The 20,759-nt window shown below is 37.3% G+C and overlaps 1 protein-coding gene across 5 annotated transcripts in view; it reads right to left on the bottom strand.

The window, feature by feature from the left end:
- Positions 1 to 15,767: 15,767 nt before the first annotated feature.
- Positions 15,768 to 20,759, bottom strand: part of LOC136257589 (uncharacterized) — a 53,633-nt gene continuing 48,641 nt past the window's right edge. The window contains exons 3-10 of one of the 5 annotated variants that reach the window (XM_066050853.1): positions 17,931 to 19,683; positions 17,527 to 17,876; positions 17,236 to 17,340; positions 16,918 to 16,980; positions 16,829 to 16,857; positions 16,646 to 16,778; positions 16,161 to 16,225; positions 15,768 to 16,101 (exon numbers count right to left, since the gene is read on the bottom strand). In XM_066050853.1, coding sequence (XP_065906925.1) covers positions 16,026 to 16,101; positions 16,161 to 16,225; positions 16,646 to 16,778; positions 16,829 to 16,857; positions 16,918 to 16,926 — 312 coding nt within the window. In that variant the 5' untranslated portion in view covers positions 16,927 to 16,980; positions 17,236 to 17,340; positions 17,527 to 17,876; positions 17,931 to 19,683 and the 3' untranslated portion in view covers positions 15,768 to 16,025. Of the gene's footprint in view, positions 16,102 to 16,160; positions 16,226 to 16,645; positions 16,779 to 16,828; positions 16,858 to 16,917; positions 16,981 to 17,235; positions 17,341 to 17,462; positions 19,684 to 20,759 lie in introns of those variants that run through there. The other 4 variants (XM_066050837.1, XM_066050844.1, XM_066050829.1 and 1 more) reach the window with 4 other exon arrangements.

Below are 20,759 nucleotides of genomic sequence, written 5' to 3'. Positions count from 1 at the left end.
CTGGGAATTAATTCAAATCTGTGTAAGTCATGCACAGGTTACAGTGCCAGTTTATACAGTTAGGTATGTTGTAGTGTACTATGCCATCTTTTGAGATATTGTAGTAGCAGACTATCTACAGTATCCACAAATATATAAGCTGAAATGTTACAAAAGAAAAATCCATATTAGAACCTCACATGTTTTAAGGTTTGCAAACAACTTTCATTATGAATGACACTAGTACCATGATGGGTATGTAGTGACCATGGTATGTAGTGACCATGGTATGTAGTGATCATGGTATGTAGTGATCTCATAACTAGTTCACCCATATTTGTTCTGAAGCATAAAAATTGGGAAATTTTAGTGTCAGAGAAGCTGTAGATTATGGATTTATTTCCCTACAATACTGCACATGGCCTACATGTATGTAATCCACACCCATGGGTAATCACTACCAGCACCATATCTGAGTAGTGAGCCCAGTGAAGGTGACATTGTACAATTGTGTGGTATGTTGCAAAGAAAAGTGTTCAAGGTACGAATTCTACATTTAATTTTAACTATATAACTGGTGCATTATCAACTTCATTGCTGCACACAGGTACAGTACCTTCACAAAATGAGTAGTAAAGCACTGTGAATGTTGTATTCCTCTTGTAGAACAATAGTAAGATAATCTTACAACTATCACTTCACCATAAAACATAGTATGCATACACATTAAATATTATGTGCAAAGTAATGTGAAGTAGTACGTGTGTGTGTGTGTTGTGCATGTTTGTGTGTGTATGTGTGTGTGTGTGTGTGTGTGTTTGTGTGTTTGTGTGTGTGTTGTGTGTGTGTGTGTGTTTGTGTGTGTGTGTGTGAAATTCAACTCCATGCAGTGAAATGAATGTATACTGGATGTGATTCACCAATTCTTTGCAAATAAGAATGTTTTCTTGATGTATGATTACTGTATAATCATGGCATATTTTATCATTTGAATTTGCTAGCCTGTGTTATTGAGTTATTTCAACATTGCTTCTGTAGTTGTGATCACGTATATTGCCGAAACCACGATGGTGAATACAATTATGAACAAAGAACACCTGTCCAGCTGTCTGGATAACCACCAGATATGGAGACTATCACTCAGTTTGGTTTCTATTGTAATGAAATGTAAAGTTAGGGTATCAAGATTCCTTCTTTGTGGGTCTATAGTGGGTAGCTAGTGTTTAATAATAATAATAATCAATAATGAAGGATAACTAACATTTATTCTCGATGATGCTATAGAACTTTAATTATTGAATTCTTACAGTGACGTTAACTCAAAAGGAAATTAGATCCACGTGTTATACAACAACCAAACTGACTCTGATTCACTTGATTCATTTCAAGAACAATTGCATTAATCCCTAACTAAGTAATATACAGCACCGTAATTATATGGGACAGATCCAATCCTTGGGCATAATTAGCTGAAACTGCCTGCCACTAAAATATTGAATAGCCAAATATCCACCTCAAAGGTAAAGCTCTCACAATCATGAAGGATTTAGAATTTGTTAGAATTGATGCTTATGTATGGCCACATAACCATTACAGTATAGCTACAAGGCAAACTAAAGTGTTGCCCATACACTAAATTTGCTTGCAATCTTCTATTGATTGCTTTCTAAACTATTTATAAATATACATTATAGCCATGCATGTGTTAATGGGAGAATGTATGTTATCTACACATCAGGCTCACAGGCAATACGCATAAAGAGTGACACATGTACTTAGTCTATATACAATACAAGCGTATAAATTGTTAGATTCAGTGATGTAACTGTGTTACCTACAGCATATGAAATAATGTATAATGAAAGCTGAGTTTGGAAATAATGGTGTCTGGCAATAAAATGTAGACTATGATCCTATGGTTTTAAAACTGCACATGTACATCAGTCAGTTTGCACACCTACATGTGTACAGAGCACCCGCAGGTACAGTAATTGTTATTAATGGCCTCCAATCTTGTAGAGTATGTGTCCATGCACATTACTGTGCTGTGACTATGTTGTCAAATAAGCAACTGTCCAAAACATATATAGTTGCTGTATAACAATTATTTTAACTTTGAAGTTATCAACTTTACATGTATTAATTTAATAAAGAAGATTATAAACAAGGATTTGCTTTAAAATCTCACATGACTTATACATGTCAATGTTACTGTGCTTTTTTACAAGCAACATGAAATATACAGTACAGCTGTTGCATTATTTGAATCAATTGTGTAACTAATTCATGTTATAGGGGATTTTAACCTTCAACTACTGCTGTGTGTATTCTGCATACACTGCATATGACCAACTGTACAACAACCAGTGTTAAAGTATTTCTATATATATACTGTATAATCAGCATAAGTACGCATCAAAATAATTACTCGTCACCTTGCAACTTTCATAGACAAATGTGCTATGATGTATGTTCAAGCTGACTATATATTAATAGTCTGCACAGAAAGGAAACTACAAGTTGTAAAAGTTGGACTTTTGTAAGGCAATTAGACTTGTTTTCACACTGTCGTTTAATTTGGTGCAGATAGTATTCTTTTATACATATTCATGCTTGTGATGAGATCACTACTGCTGCTATTAAAAGTAAGACTTGGATTAAAAATAAGTGTGAACATTTACTATACAACAATTTAGGAGGTTGAGAATACCTGGTAGCTGGTACTCTCAATTACATAGTTAGATATCATGTTTTCTATTAATAATCATTACTGTAGATGACTGCTTTATTATCATCTTCATGATCTCTCCAAACATTATTTAATTTAGTGGTTACCCATAAGGTGCTGAAATACATTTCTCTTGTCTACTTAATAGAGTGGTGTATTTAACATCACCCAAATAACCATACAACAGTGACATTTCATTTGTAATTATATTGCATGATACAAATTTAAATAAACCAACAGTAAAAGCCTACAGGTGTTAAAACACATAAAAAAAGTCCTTAGTGTTTTCAGTCAAAAAATTCTTAACTAGCACCAAACATAGTGAGATCAGGAATCAGGATCACAATTTTTTTTTCTCCCGGGCTGGATGTACTGCTCTTGCCTACCACCCCCAGCACCAAGGAGCAAGTGTGCTGGACAACTGAAAGGGGGACAACTAAAAGTCCCTAGGGCCAGCAATATGGCCCATTTCCGGGGAAGCATTGTTGGAACGATGAAGGATGGATCGTGTTCCCCGGATGCACATTGTAGCAGAACGAAGCAATGAAAATGACAGGATCCCAGATGCACATTGTAGCAGAACGAAGCAATGAAAATCAGGATCACTATACCTCCTGTGTTACCCACAGTTGACTACAATGTAAGGAACCACCTTCTGATTTACTGACAAATCCTGTATCATGACCAGATTTTAAAACACTCAGGTAACTTACATATAGTACATAAAACCCTGTGTTTCAAGCTAAATTATTGTGATTAAAAATCCACGAGAATCAGTGAACCTATTGACTGTACTACTAAAGTGTTAATATGAAAATGCACTCATGTTTATAAAAGTGACTGAATCCCATAATATTATAGTTACTTTTCAGGTGTCAAGTTACACTTTGGAGTAAACAATGGCTTGGCTTAGACAACACTGAGCTCAACTGGCCAGACTACCATCTGCTAGAAGAAGTTCCAGTCTACTAAAACAACTTATTGGAATTAATGTGGCTGCATGCAGTTAAAGGTATAGCTGGACATCCAAACTATGGAGTGGTGTTGAGGGCTACTAGTTAGAACTAAATTACACTGCAAGTTATCGTTGTACCTAGATCGCTACTTGTAAAGAAGAAATGTTGCATTATTAGAATCAACACCTCCCTCTGATCTAATGTATGGCTGTTACAGAATAATGTTACGTACATCAATTTTCAACTGTACTATGTACTTGGTGACATATCTGTGCACATGAAGATGAAGAAAATAATTAAGCTGCTTTATTGGAAGAAAAGCAAGGACTGGTCCTTTAGTTAATTTACTTGCACTGATTATAGTAGCATAATTATGTGACCGGATTTGTGAAAAGGGGTCTTCAAAATTCCACACACATCCATTTGAATTCTTTAAACTTGGAAAATCATGCATAACTTGGATGTGTGTGGAAGACCACTTTTCGCGAATCCAGTCACATATAGATGTAAAGAGACATGTGTTATAGACAGTGTAGCTATATAGTTGTGAGTAACATAGCAAATGTAGAGCTAAAGTAGCTATACACTAACATTTTCTAGTCATGGAAACCAAAGTAAATATCTCACTTTTCATGTACAGGTGTTGTTTTTTCAGAAACTGTGACGAGATTTCTCATGTATTAGTGCCTATAATGTCAATGACGCATGCACGCACCATTGTGGCATAACTAGACAGATGCTAAAAGCATGACGGGGCAAGCCCGAGTTGTGTAAAGTGATGCGGCATCAACTGTATTTCCATGAATAGTGTTTAATGTGTGTGTATGTCTGTAGCTATACACACAGAAATGCTCAGGCTACTCTAGAGGTAGCTGGAGGAAGGTGAAAAAAAGGTCAAGTTGGGAGGCTCATCAGTGGCCTGCCAGTATATAGCTACATAACTGTGTGGAAGCATAGTCAGCTAGGACTTGTCTCCCTATCTTCTGCAGTTTCATTGGCCAACTGCATGCTCTCTTCTGCGAGTGTGCATGGCGTCTATCAGGTTTATAGTCTACTTGCTTCTGGCATTTCTGCTGCCGTCCTCACCCTGTCTCGTTCTCTCCCTGCCTTGTTCTAAGACAGTCTTCTTTGTCCATGTCTATGTAGATAAGAAGTTGTAACCCACGTGACAAATTCTAAGCCAAGTGGCGCAAATACGGCCTTTTCGCACAGGAAGTTTTCATGAACGTGACGTACCATTCACCCAGGCATTCACCAGCCAGTGTTCCCTCCTCGCCCTGTCTCGTTCTCTCTCGGCCTTCTTTGTCCATGTCAATGTAGATAAGAATGAGTTGTGAGCGAAGTGACAAGTGACGCCATGTGGCGCACTTTTCCGTGTTCGTTATGTAAACTCTCGGGAATGGTCAGACGTGCGGTCGTACGTACAGTTGAGCACCAACCAGTCCGTGTTCGTTACGTAAACTCTCCGGAATGGTCAGACGTACGGTCGTACGTAAAGTTGAGCACCACCAGTGTGGGGTTGTCCGTGTTCGTTACGTAAACTCTAGGGAATGGTCAGACGTACGATCGTACGTACGAGTGACTACTGCCATTTGTGGGGCTCGCTCAGACTCGCCCCAACTAACAGCTATTACAATCTGAATCAGCAAAAGTTTAGTTAAGGATACAATTTAAGCAAATGTGTATGTGGCCTGTTGTTATACACAATACATGCACAACGTGATGAAAAACAGACCAGATGTATGCATGATGTATAAACCCTTGAGGGACAAAAAATTAATATCTGTATGTGTGTACTATGTGAGTTTAAATTTATCCATTTCTTAGAAATACAATTGATTATAATTGGATAATTATGAGGTATGCAGTACACCTACGTATGTACAAAGTTACACACAGTAACATTTATTGGCTAAAATATGGTCCCCGTTCTCATTTTCAAATTAATTGCTCATGTATACACATACAAGTATACTGGCATACAAACAACTCCCATGATGAATGTTACAAGTACCATGATAGGAGTGTAATGATCATGGTTGGTAGTGATCTCATAACTAGTGTAGTTTGTCCACAACTGTCTGTTCTGAAGCATCATAACTGGAGCAATTGTAGTGTCAGGGAATATAATAAAGACTATGGATTCACATCCCCACGTGACTTAATAAGTACAGGTATCTGTTAGCCTACATGCATTCCACACTCACAGGTAAGCATTACCAGCTCCATACTTTAGGTAGAGAGCTCAGTAAAGGTCACATTGTACAATTGTGTGGTATGGTGTTAAGAGAAGTGCTCAAAATGTGCTATACTATATAATTGGTGTGTTAACAGGTTTACCGCTGTATGCAGGCACCTTCAGTAGCAAAGTTATGTTTGTATTCCTCTTAAAGCAAGATAATCTTTAGTATCTGACTCTTACTTCACCATAACATGTAGAACCTATAATGTACTGTACATATCAAATACTCCCCTATTCACTATAATTATATATCCAAAGTGAAAATGTTTTTGAAAGGCTGTGTTCAGTGTGTATGTGTTTGTGTACGTATATAGTGTAGTGTGTGATAATTTCACCCTACAAAATGAATACATATTACATGAATCATGTAATATGTATTCATTTCATGTAATTCTCAGCAAATAAGAACATTTCTGATGTCTATCATTTGAATTCCTAGCAGCCTGTGTGGTTTACTCTACTAAGTAAATCTGTAGATTTTGCTTCTTTCAACATTCCTCTCTCAGTTATGATCACATATACACTACTACCATACCATGACAATGAATACTAAAACTGTTCAACAACAACACCTGACCAGCTGTCTGGATAACCACCAGATATGGAGGAATCACTCACTTTAGCCTCTATTGTTAGGAAATGTACATTTGATTAAGCCATATTATGCATAATTATACTTATTCTGTATCCTTAGTCTGAAATGATTCTTTGTTACAGGTTGTTAGAAGTTGTACACAGACACATACCACACCACATACACACACACCACACACGCACACTGACACATGCACTCACATGCACATATACACATCCTTCAAGTAGTAGCCTATCTCTGATGATTCATATGGGTACAGTACAGAGGAGGAGTAATTGGTAATGGTATAAAAATTGAATATTTAAAACTACTGAGATTCAAAGGCAAAATTTGGGAAATTTGCATACAGTTTATCATAATAGTGATCGTATTCTCATTCAAGTAATTCTGTATCATTCTTGTTTTAGTCAACATGGTCTGTTGTTATACAAAATGAAAAGCAAATCAGATGTTCAAATTTACAGCATGCAATGTGTGTGAGCATTTGGAACTTATCCATTTGTCAGCATGCACGTATAGCCCTTAAATTCTTATTGCATGTAACTCCACATATACATCAATTAGTTTACAGTTACTACACAGCTGGCTATTGACTGTTCTATTAGAGTAGATTTATCTTTATTTGTAATATGTGACCGAATTTTGGAAAATCACCGTTATGGGCACATTTGACACATTAAATATTTAGCTCTGAAACACAGCATTATAAGTTAAATTCTTATCCAACTAAAGGTAGAATAAACCATAGATACCCTGAATTACAAGAAAATTTTTAGAAATATTTGAAAAGTGCTTTCTGCTAGTAACAGCACCATGCTAGTTTTAAAAATTCTAATTGTTTCAGGTGCAACCATAAGGGTGATTTTCTAAAATTCAGTCACATATACATATATCTGTGGTAAATACTTCAGGTATCTTATGCTCAAACTTAAACTGTAACTGGGTGCCTAATAAATTAGTACATAGCTAGCTATGCATAATTTTGATATGTAGCTGGATTCATAATACAGACAATTTATTGTACAAGCACTGATGGATGGTGGTATGATGCAATGCTTACCAGCAGCTATAGTGATCTTACTTACAGTAGTTTACTGCAGCTATATACACATAAGTCTCAGATTACATTTCAAGTGTTTGTGTGTTGTGGCACTGTAGGGAAACACCACGCATCTCCTAACTGCATCATCATTTTCCTATGCAGGTGTTCTTATTTTGTGTCATATTTAGATCAATTGTTGTAACTGGATTGACAAGGTGTACAGATTTTCTAAGTCACATAGAATTAATAAAGAGGGGAATGGAGGTAAACCACAAGGCCGGAGGAGACTGTCCGGTTGGTCACGCCTGAGCTGGACCGATAATCTGGAGCTGGACCAACTAGCTGACTAACTTGAACTATATTATTCTCATGCAATCTCTGGATGAGCATATCTACACATGTTATTGAAAATGCATAGCACAAGTAGTTACGTATAGTTTCTCGGCCTAATTAAAGCACAAACGTACATGTACAGTACTTCCAATTACCTTACAGTACAACATTGCATTCACATTGTTTTGTACAGAAATGATTGTAGGTTCTACGTATCATATATGTGTGCTGACAGTTGACATTTATAACGTGTACTGCAGGTGCCTTCTTTGATTCTAAACCAGCACATTTATATCACAATTCAATCTTCATAAATATAATATCTTTACTTGTCACCCTTGGCTTCTTTTACTGGGTGAAGGGCTGGCAGTGACAAACTAGGTGCCACATTTTATGGCAGGAAGCTGTACACCCATACATCACATAGCAACCATCTGGATGAGATTTTAAGTAGAAATAACTCTTCTTCAACTACCCACTCATCCAGTTGAGATACTGAGGAAACTCAGTCTCACCACACATCACACCATTTTCGAATAGTGATTGGTCTCGTGATTGTCCACCAGCAATATATTTACATGATGATCCATTCACTTCATTCCAGACAAACCAGTATAGTATACTGCATTTTGTAGCTTTGCAGTCTCTTTATACAGCTAGCTGCTTAGTCATAAATAATAAAGTAATTATAGGCTATTCTATAAGAGGGCCATGCTGCAAGGGTTCCCTGTGAAAATTAAATTCAGTTTGGGGAAAAGTTGCAAGTTGCTAGCTAGTTGCACTTTAAAATTTAGCATCAATTTTAAGGTATTTTCAAGCCTTTAAGTTGCACAAATTCTGCAGCTCCTGGTGGTTGCACCCCAAACCCTCTTGAATTTCTCACTATAACTAACTGTACTGAGCCATATTGCAAGTTTCATGCTGTGTCCCCTGTATGTCAGGTCTACAATTATCTATCTATTTATCTACATAGTATAGAAAGTACGAGGAGCAACAGATAGGCTTGAGCATATTTAGTTAGCTAGCTACCAGTGAAATATCACTAAAATTGCATATCTGAGTGTCCAATTTCAAAAATTTCCTGTGGGGGCATTCCCCCAGATCCCCCTAGAATGCTCGTGCTTTGCACTTCACAGAGTGTGTTTTGTACACTGTGCAGTAACTCTTCTCTCATTGGCAGCACCATGTATAGTAGCAATTTCAACATATACAATGGCCTGACCAACTCAATTTTTCCTCCTCTGGCCCTGAATCAACATGTTCTACTACTGCCTACTGCTATACAGTGATGCAATAACTTTGTGATATGTATATGCAATACTACATATATAATTTTACATCAATATCCTTCCACCTAATCTCTAATAGAATCAGTGACTGTATAAATCATTGTTAAACAAATGCATTCACAGCTGTAAATCTTTAATATTTTATAACGTTTGATCAATGACGAAATATCTTAGTATTATAATGAGTGTTGGGAGTAACGCGTTACGTAATATTATTACTTTTGTGGTAACTAAGTAATATGTGACCAGATTTTACAGAACCGATCCAAATCGCACATCAGGCAAAATCAAACTAACACCACCAGTGGATAGCTACACTATCGTACTACAAGTTTTGACCCTCAGCACTACTCAAACTACACGAGGCTAGTTTTTACACACATCTTTTCTGGGTGGTATGGAGTGCTCAAATGGCGGTTTCAGGCCTTGTGAAGGACCTGGCTTGGCAAGAGTCAGTGGTTTACTGGTGGACAGCCTTATAATGTTGGCCAGACGTGTTCTCTGTTGATTTTACTACATATCAGCCACTAAGGAGCCAGCACAGCCCTGTAATCTCGTGTCTGGACTTCAATCGTGGTCTGCCTCCATTTTGAAGTCTATCTCTTGCCCTCCCCGCCACCCCCCAGCCTCCACCCCTTTGTGAGCACTCGTGATACTACTTCGCTCGTCCAACTGCTCAGATTTTTTATCTTATTTGGCGGGAAACTGTACAAGCAGCTACAAGTACTGGAAGTGGCTTGAAAGGTAACAGATTGATGCATCTTTTGTGTAAATTTCATACACGTGCTTGCTATCCTTGGAGAGTTATGCTGGCTTCAATTCTTTAAAACCGTTTATCTCGGAACTTCTAATGTGCGATTTGGATCGTTTTCCCAAAATCCAGTCACATATAATGAAATACGCTATAAATAACAGGTAATATAACTCAAGTTACTTTACTTACAATTGTAACATGATACCTAAGTAATATAGTTACTGTAACAAATCTAATATTACACAATATTATTACTACAAGTAACGAAGTTACGAATCTTGTTAGTAATCCACTCAGAGTTGGGGGTAGCTAGTTACTTTTGTAACTAAGTTATGTAACTGATTACTTGTAAAGTAACTAGTAATATAACTAGTTACTTACTTTGTAACTAGTAACTTGTAACTAGGAGTGATTGTCTTAAAAGAAACTAAGTTACAAAAGTAACTAAGTTACAATAGTAACTAATTACAATAGTTACATTGTAACTATAACTAATTGTACATGTGCTTTAAAGGCAAGAGCACTTTAGTTTTTGTGTCATATATGCTACAGCCACATTAAGTTGACAGATTCTGTGTACTGTTCTCTATGATTCAGCTTGAGTGACAGATGTAGCAATAATTAAAACTGACCTGAAATAGCCACAGAATTGTTATTTTAAGTGCAAATATGTATTGCATCCCTTGATGATGCATATCTGAGTAAAATTCAAGTTACAAAAGCTAAAAACATGTCATAATTTATACTACAAAAGTAACTAGTAACTAGAGTACTTAGTTACCTTTTGAAAAGTAACTGTAACTGTAATCTAAATCTGCAGTACATTGGAGAGATCACAAACTTCTCAAAAAACAGATGCAGAAAGAGTGTAGGAAAGCTTACAATGATTACATGCACCAAATGATCTACGATTCATACCAAAGTGGTAGAAAGAAAAAGTTTTTTCAGCATGTTAAATCCTTACGCAGAGACCCAGGAGGAATCCCCATGCTTGAAAAAGAAGGAAAAACGTATTCAACAGATCTTGCTAAAGCTAATATACTGAACGAGTATTTTTATTCTGTGTTTACTCAAGACAATAATGCCATATTACCAGACATGGTTAATGCCCAGTACCCAGACATGTCCGCTATACAAGTAGACACTGCAGGTATTGCAAAGTTATTAGGTGAAATAGATCCTTATAAAGCAATGGGCCCAGATGGTATTCCACCCAAACTACTGAAGGAATTGGCAAATGAGGTTGCTCCCTGTATGGGCCTTATGTTCAGTGCTTCTCTAAAGCAAAGCATGTTACCTAATGACTGGAAAACTGCTTTAGTGGCCCCAGTATTTAAGAAGGGCAGTCGAAATGACCCTTGTAATTATTGTCCAATATCATTAACGAGTGTGTGTTGTAAATTGTTTGAACATGTTGTCTATTCAAATATCATGTCTCACCTTGAAATGTTCAGTATTCTTTCAGAATGTCAGTATGGATTCCGTGGAAAATGTTCCGCAGAACTACAGCTACTACAAACTATCCACAATTTTGCTCTAAATTTAAACCACAAGGTACAAACTGATGTCATATTCTTGGATTTCTGTAAAGCCTTTGACAAGGTTTCACACCGATTTCCGTTAAACAAGTCAACTTTGAAACCGGGTCACTACTGCTGACCCGGATGACCCACAGACCCGGATGTGACCCGGATTAATTAAAGCCGAGACGTGTTTCGGCTAGTCTCGAGCGAGCGAACGAGTCTACATTTTGAGCGTTCGATTCGTGTTGAGTAAATATTGCAACTTCGGCCTAGCTGTGTAGGTTGAAGACTAAAAAAAAAAAAAAAAGGTCTTCACCTACTGACAATAGCTACCCCTCACCATAGATACCCTCAATTTCGTGCTACATACTACACTTACTAACAAATGAGCGTGGCTGAGCGTATGTTGGTAATGCGATAAGTGGGCGTGGCTCACGAAAGAGCTACGCGATAGCGTTTATAAGTTTCCACGTCGTCAAACGAACAATTTCGTTTCTCACGTGATCCAATCCGGGTCAGACCCGGATAAATTGTAAACCGGGTCAGACCCGGATGACCCGACCCGGTTTCAACGCTGACACAAGTTGCACCATTATGGTATTAGGGAAACCACTCTTCAGTGGATCTCATCGTTTCTTAATTATTATTATTATTATTTGTTTTTACTGTGCAGAAATCACAAATGATTATAATGCACAGATATAATTACTTAAGTTGTTACAAAAATTATCCAGGGAAGGGGAATTAATTATGTAGGGGGGAAGGGGGTTCCAAAGTTTAATTGCAGAGGGGAAAAAGGAAAATTTATAATGGCCGTAGTCAAAGAGTTGTATGTAATGGTTGTATATCACACCCAGTGAATGTTACTAGTGGTGTACCTCAAGGGACAGTGTTGGGTCCCTTATTGTTTCTGGTCTATATCAATGATTTTCCAGAGTGTATCAGGGGCGGATCCAGGAGCTGGCAAGGGGAGGGGCACAAACAGGCTGGTCGGGGATAGCAGATTCTCTTGTTAGTTGTATATTTTTTTTTGAGCAGTAATGATCACTCCTTAGTAGGTTGATTTTTGTCATTATGGCCTTTGCAGATGGTTGTGAAGTCTTTAAAGCTGTTTAAAAAAAACTTTAAAAGTGTTAAACACTAGCAATATGATAATTATTTTTAGAGGCGCGTCGGCCTTCGTGCGTACAAAGGTGTCGAGTGACAGTTTGACTGCTTTTTAGTCTCTTTTAACTTTAGATTCGGGTGAGTTTGCAGTTATATAAATCGATTATGGTCTGATAAGGTATATAGAATCTCCATCAAAGAAGTAACTATGTCTGTCCCACAGAGGAGGGGGGGGGGGGCATTTGCCCCAAATGCCCCATCCTGGATCCGCCAGTGTGTATATCATCATCCTGTGGTCTTTTCGCAGACGACTGTGTGTTATATAGACCAATAACCAATCAAATCGATCAAGAAACTCTTCAGCAAGACTTATATAATTTACAGCTTTGGGCAAATAAATGGTTAATGATGTTAAACGTGAATAAATGTGAAGTTCTACACATTTCACTGAAACAGATCAAGAAGTTGTACTTATTATATGATGAACCACTAAAGTGTGTAAATGAAGCTAGATATTTGGGAGTAATGATTGACTCCAAGCTTATTTTCAACACACATGTAAATTTAGTATGTAAGAAAGCAAACAATACCTTGTCCTTGCTGAGAAGAAATCTGTCTTCATGCCAGCGTGAAGTGAAAGCTGAAGCTTACCTGATGTATGTGCGTCCTATACTGGAGTATGCTACTTGTGTCTGGGCCCCTCACACCCAATGTAATATTGACAAGCTAGAAGCTGTTCAAAGGCGCGCAGCCAGATTTGTTATTGGAGATTTTCGCTCCACCAGCAGTGTAACACAAATGCTAACTACCTTGAAATGGAACAGTTTAATTTATCGTCGAAATATGTTAAGACTCCAAATGATGTACAAAATTACTCATCATATTGTGGACCTTACTCTACCAGAATGTATCACTTTTAATAGAGGAATTACCCGGGGTCATGAGTACAAACTTACCCTGCCATTCACTAGAATTGACACATATAAATTCAGCTTCTTTCCTTCCACTGCTATACTATGGAACAACTTGCAACCAGAGACTGTTGAAGCTTCATCTATCACCGTGTTTAACAACCTTCTTATAAATGAACTGTAAAATTGTAATTAGTTAGCTGTAGCTATATATTTTTATCTGTATATTGCATTTATGCTCGCTGTGCGAGGTCTTGCAATTATTATAATAAATAAATAACTAAGTTACATGGGATAAAAGTAACATAACCCCAAACTCTGTCCACTGAGTAACGCCTAGTCACAATGAAGTAATGAAGCCTACTGAATGAAGCTTATTCACCAGCTTCTTACTTATAACCAAGATTTGCACATTGTCCAACAATGCAATCATGTCACGTGATAAGGTGGTAGTTTCACATGTGACAGCTTACGGCTGTGGACACAAAGTAATATAATATGTAATATTATTATAGTTACTTTATTTTATGGGTAATATGTAATTGTAACTAAATAGTTCAGTTGCAAGTAATACAGTATGTAATATGTAACTAGTTACTTTAAAAAAGTAACTTGCCAACACTGATTATAATGCATATATATATATATCAGTGTATATACCACTTTGACACTTATCAAAGGAAACCACAGGGTTATATATCACATATTGCCCTGACCACAGGGTGATATCTAGATATCACCCTGTGGTTAGGACGATATCATGATATAGCCCTGACCACAACTGCCTTTGATGCTGAGGCAGTTGCAAAGCATCAGTTCCTTTGATTGTTTATATAGAGCTGCTTAAAATTTTGCATTGTGGGTTTGAGTTAAACATGTTGGTTTAGTTAGGGGCATTGTTGTGAAGCAAAAAGAATTGAGTGAGTTAGCATTGCATAGTTCAGTTACTAAGCATCACTAAATAATCATTTTTGCAATGTGGGAATTGTTTTTCTACAGAGCACATTTCAAATGCATAAAAAGATCCACACCAACATTGCAACCTACCTATTGGGCAAGTATAAACAGTGCCATAGGAAACACTCAGAGCAGTATGCGTGTACCTGTGGAAATGATACATATGCATACGTACACAGGCAAGGGAGTTTAACTGGCATCAGAAAACCACAATACTAAAACACAACCTACACAAAAAACCAAGTTAAGTTAGCTATATTGAAAGTAACTATGTATTGTAGGTGTGACGTGTCTCTGAAGATGACTCAGCAGTGAAGTGAGGCTATGCAGAATAAGGGATATCAGTGGTGAAGGCACAATTAGCAATTGATCCCAATATGGCACAACAGACTCTGTTGTAACTAGAGGCCACTGGTGATGTACCTGTATATCAGTGGTGTGGCATTGGCACAGTGATCACAGTCTATCAAGACTCACGGTAGTGAGTCGCGCAGCCAAGAAACTACAAAGCACACGCCCAATTAAAAGACGCGCGGCCACTACTGTGAGTTATTTACGTGTAGGGCCGGTTTCAAAATATTAGCCCTAGATTATGCAACATCTCTCAATAGATTTGTATTGCGTTACGTGATAATCTTTAGGAGTCGTCATCATCATAGTTTTCTTGCGACCTCGCTAAAATAAAAAAGTAACCATCGCAAAATAAAAAATAGGCGTATTTCACTTTATTCTCTACCTTATGTTACAACTACTGTCACGTTATACCAGTCAACATAGCCGTGTTTATATAGTCCATCTAGCACTGACATTATCCAATCCTGGTTTGCCTATACACGTATTTTCTTCAATCAAACCTCTATTCCCTACAATAACTTTTAAAGACACGACGTGGACACAAACTCTAATGCCTGATAAACAAGTTGTGATAGCGTGCTGAACCGTAAGTTCCCTAGGGATGGCGTTTTAAGCAAAAATCTTTTAAATTCGATTTAGTACCACACCCCATGCGAGCGTTTATAAATCGCCAGTTGTCTTATGGTGTGAAGAACAAAATCAGCGAAGGTGCTTTAAACATACTCTTCAAGAGAGAAGAACCATCAGTATTATTGATGACACAAACAATTACAATCAAATGTCCTCGGACACATGCTACCACAAAAATAGGGCATAAAAAGCCCCACAGGTGGGCATGGCAAGGAGTACAATTAACAAAAAACAAAACACACACACACAATTAATAATGAAAAATGTCTTGCCAACATAATGTTCAATACATGTAATTTTTAATAGATTAACCACAAACGCTGGTAAGGTGAATACAAGGCTTTAGGGGTTACCACCTCTATGTAGTGTGTACCACGTAGCTTGTGTTGTGGCTTTCATCAAGTATTATGCACACACAAATGGTGCAACAAAATTTTGTAATGGATTGCTCGGATGTGCATGGTTCGTGGTGTTGTGACTCGAATGTGGTTCGTGGTTTGCTAGTGACCATGTATGAGTTGGGGTTGTTCCACACAACTTACACAATATTCAAATTTCATGATGGCCATGAAAATTTCTTGCCATATGGTAAACATACAACAATGTGTAACAACGTTAATCAACATCACATCAAGACTTGACTAAAAATAGTTCCAACAATAGTGATGATTACTTGTATGTCAGCATGACGATACTGAAACCTGTAAAAGAATAAGCAGGTACTGAAGTTAACCTTAAATTAAACACTCATGCAACTGACCTGGAACATCGGTCGCAACACCAAAAACACTTGTTTCGATATCTGATGACACAATCCAGCAGGCACTGAATTAAAAGAGAATGTACAAAAAATCAATATGCCGGGCTGTATCAATAATAGGATGGATAATCAAAATGAACAAAAATTATATTCCAGGCTAAGTGAATGAATAACATAACTGTTGGGTAAGCATGTCAAACCTGAACATTAGGACATTAGTCAAACAAAAGTACGCTATCACAACTTGGTCATAATACAATGTTTGTAACACTGGACTTCACACTGGTTGCCCAAAAAAATTGTGCCATTCCGGGACAAAAGTATAATTATGAAACAAATAGTTACTACAACACAGAAGGCTTACTGTTGCACTGTCTACACTGATATACCATAATTTAAAAACATAACAGGTGGGCATTAAATACAATACACTTAACATCTAGGTACTAGGAAAAAATCACTAACATCACAACATGTAAGCTGACCTGGAAATTAACACCCTTGATGCCACTACAGTCTACACTGGATATTTGTATGAACCCATCAACACTATGCCCGATACATCTGAGTAGACTGACCTGCAAATTCACATCACTAGTATACAGTGATAATTGATAACTACAAAAACAACAATTGTAATAATACAATTCTTCTGTACATCAACTGACCTGAAATTCATGACACTCGATACCGAGACCTGTAAAAGAATAAGCAGGCACTGAAGTCAACCTTAAATTAAACACACATGCAAACTGACCTGGAACATCGGTCGCAACACCAGACACCTGTTTTGATATCTGACAAAACAATCCAGCAGGCACTGAATTAAAAAGACAATGTACAAAAAATCAATATGCCAGGCTGTACCAATAAAGGATGGATAATCAAAATGAACTAAAAATATATATATCCCATATGCAGGTTAAGTGAGTAACATAACTGTTGGGTAAGCATGTAAACCAGAACATTAGGTCATTAGTCAAACAAAAGTACGCTATCACAAACTGGTCACTGATAATTGATAGCTACAAAAAGAACAATTGTAATAATACAATTCCTCTGAACGGTAACTGACCTGAAATTCATGACACCTGTATCTTTGTTCTTGCGTGGTCTCAACTTACATATGTACCATGATCACATTCAACTGCTAGTGGATAAACCAGTATGACCAGATGGCCTGCAAAAACCAACAAGCAGGTGTTAAATACAATACACCTAAAGCCTGGAATATGAAAAATATCATATAAGCATTATTCCACACTGATATAGTAATAGATTATAGGATGTTGTGGAACTTGCCTAAACATGTAAACTTCAACATGAGGACAACTGCATAATCTGGACACTTGGAATTGTCCAATACCTGATGAACAAGTTGGTACTAATGACATTCACTTCAACATTTTATCCCAGCTGGTGAATCTCTTGTAACTGAGTAAAAAGGTGTTTATTTTTCACCTGCAACCAAAGTTCTACATTTCTGTGGTTGAGTGTACATAAACTGACCTAGAAAATCAGTATGCCATAGGGATATGGAAATGGTTCCTTTCCTTCTGTTGTGACATTACTTACAGCTGACTGGTAAATGATCATCGATGTCCCCGTGGACCCCAACAATGAGTATATCAATAACTTCACAAGTTGGAATGAATTTCCTTTCAACATGTGGTGGAATGAATTTCCTTTCAACATCTGGTGGACAGGTCAAAAACCCTATCGCACAAACACGGTGAATCAGTGTGTGGCGATATGACACGTTGCACAAACTTCACTCCTCGTTTCGTTAGCATTCAAGACCGGAATATGTCATAGAGTACCTCAGTATTCTTGACTCTTACTTCTTCAAGCGTTGCACAAGCGATGTACAGTAGTTTCTCACGAGGGGCTCGAGTTTCTCATTAAAGTCGAGCCGATTAAAGTACGCCTCACCATCCAGTTACATTCTTAAGGGTGCTCTGTACAGTCTGCTTATTTGACTTCCCATGAGATTTAATTTGTTCTATAACTTACAAATGGTTTTAACAAATGTTCTGTACTTTTTTACTGGATATAAGCTAACACTAGTACACAGTTTAGTCCAAACACAACTGCTAAATTTGCTTTAGAACATGAGTTACAGTTTTTCCCTTTATACTAGAACTAGTCCTACAGTTTACACACAAGAGCCTTGATACTTTTAAGATACACTATGCTAAACAGCACAAACCATTGTGCATTTTTATTTTTGTCTTTTAGCTTCTCATTCATCACATATTTATCTTTCGGGTTGACACTCCCAGAAATCCTTTTCTTTACTTCCATGTTATTCATCATCTGAACTTGCTATTTAAAAATGGCAAACACTCTTCTTTGGAAAAATTACTAAAGTGGCTTGTGTGAAAATTTCATGTCCATTGGATTAAACATGATGGAGTAGTTCTAATTTAAGTGAGAGGGTGTAGAATAGCAAGATGTGTGAGCTTGTTGCTATGGGATACCTAATTTATGGGCACTAAAATGTGTCAACATGTCACAGACTAATTAAGTGACCATAATATTTCTTTTAGTGCAAAACAGACTATGTCTTGGGAAGCCTTGTACGAACTGTACAGAGCACCCTTAAACCATTCAATTTAAAACCACTCAATTTAAAACCACGTATCACGAGTGTCCGCTTAAGGTAATTAGGGACTTTCCACGAGATTTCCCCTAAATAGATCACGTGTTAGTTGTCAATCCGGTGGATTCTGGTGGTATACATGGTTCAACAATGCGGTAAGTGTACTTTAATATAGTATAAGCTGTCAATAATTGTTTGTGCACTGCTAAACTAAGTCATTTTTGTGTGATAAGCATGCTTGAGGAAGGGTCTGGGGGACGAGACTAATGTTTTTACAGCAGTTGATGATGGCCAGGCAAAGAACTGCGAGAAGAACTACTGTGATAGTGTGATATAGGGAAAAATTCCACCCCTATAGCTAGGGGCATTAACTAGCATTATCTACAACTACTGTATTATGTTGCCGATATGTACATCCGGGCCAAGAATAAAGGTGAAAGTGGTAGTAAGGCTCAATCCTATTATTCTGCTGAACAGGCAAGGGAGTCTGGGACTCTGGGGACATGCTCCCTCAGGAAAGTATAAGTACTACAACTTTTTTTTGTTTTAATTGCTTCAAGTATAAAAATTTCAGTCAAAAGGTGATGATGAAGGCTCTGGTCTTATGCACTGGTTGGAGTGGTTGTATCGATACTGCACTGTGACATCCTTGAGGGGTTAGTGCTGGCATTGTCCATGGCAATACTATTCCATCTCCCCAAGTCTTGATGATTGAGTCCTCCATTCCTTTCTCTGCTGCTCCAATCCTGAAGTTGTGACCACAGTCAAAAGATGACGATCGAGGCTCTGGTCTTGCATCTATACTGTACTGCAACACCCTTGAGGGGTTAGTACTGGCATTGTCCATCGCAATACTGTTCCATTTCCCATATACAAGTCTTGATGGTTGAGTCTTCTATTCCTTTCTCTGCTGCTCTAATCCTGAAGTTGTGACCAAAATATTAAAAAATGGTTATAACATGATAAATTATTATGATGATAACAATTACAAATGTATTTATAGCTGTGTAGCAACTGTGAACTAGTTAGGCACTTGCAAGTTTAATTAGGTGTCTGAAGCATTTAACATGCACAGATATGAGATATATTCGTCACATGCAGGCAGTAAAGATAGATTTACTCTAATAGAACAGTCATACTACACTGTAAATTCATACTTCCGAATTTACGGTGTTATGAAACAATCATTATTATGTTTGGATTTTACTGACTCTCCAAGACAATATTCTGCATTAGTGTTAATTGCTCATTTCCAAAACAAATTACCTTTTAAACCAAATGTAGAGTCTATCACTGACAAAAATGAGTGATATCCACCTCAAAAACACCTTCGCTGTAAAAAAGGCGCGCCCAAGAAACTACAAGTGCCTGGAACCCAATGTAAAGAACAAAAAGAAAAAACAGCTCAGCTGAAGTGAAAAGTAACTGGTAACTTAAAGAGCTGATATCTGAAGCGGCCAAGAATACAATTACTAAAGTTTAATCCATGCAAGAACACCTCAGGTGTGTACATGAAAGCAACTGGCAACTGAAATGGCTGATATCTGAAGTGGCCAAGAATGAATGGTCATATACAGCTAATCCAAAAATTTAACACTGAACCTTTATAATTCAGCTGTGTTCTATATTCACTCTTGCTGCATCGTAAAGTAGTTTCTTTTAACTCTAATTGGCTGGTAATTTGGCCGCCTTTTTTTGCTCTATTATACTGACTATTAAAAAAGGCGGCCAAATTACCAGCCAATTAGAGTTAAAAGAAATTATTTTACGATGCAGCAAGAGTGAATATAGAACACAGCTGAATTATAAAGGTTCAGTGTTAAATTTTTGGATTAGTTGTATATGACCATTCATTCTTGGCCGCTTCAGATATCAGCCATTACAGTTGCCAGTTGCTTTCATGTACACACCTGTATTATAGCCAAGGTGTTCTTGCATGAATTAAACTTTAGTAATTGTATTCTTGGCCGCTTCAGATATCAGCTCTTTAAGATACC

The sequence above is a fragment of the Dysidea avara genome, chromosome 1, assembly GCF_963678975.1.
Source record: "Dysidea avara chromosome 1, odDysAvar1.4, whole genome shotgun sequence".
Classification (NCBI taxonomy): Eukaryota; Metazoa; Porifera; class Demospongiae; order Dictyoceratida; family Dysideidae; genus Dysidea; species Dysidea avara.
The sequence above is the reverse complement of the archived record's forward strand: the minus strand, read 5'-3'. Positions and strand labels throughout refer to the sequence as shown.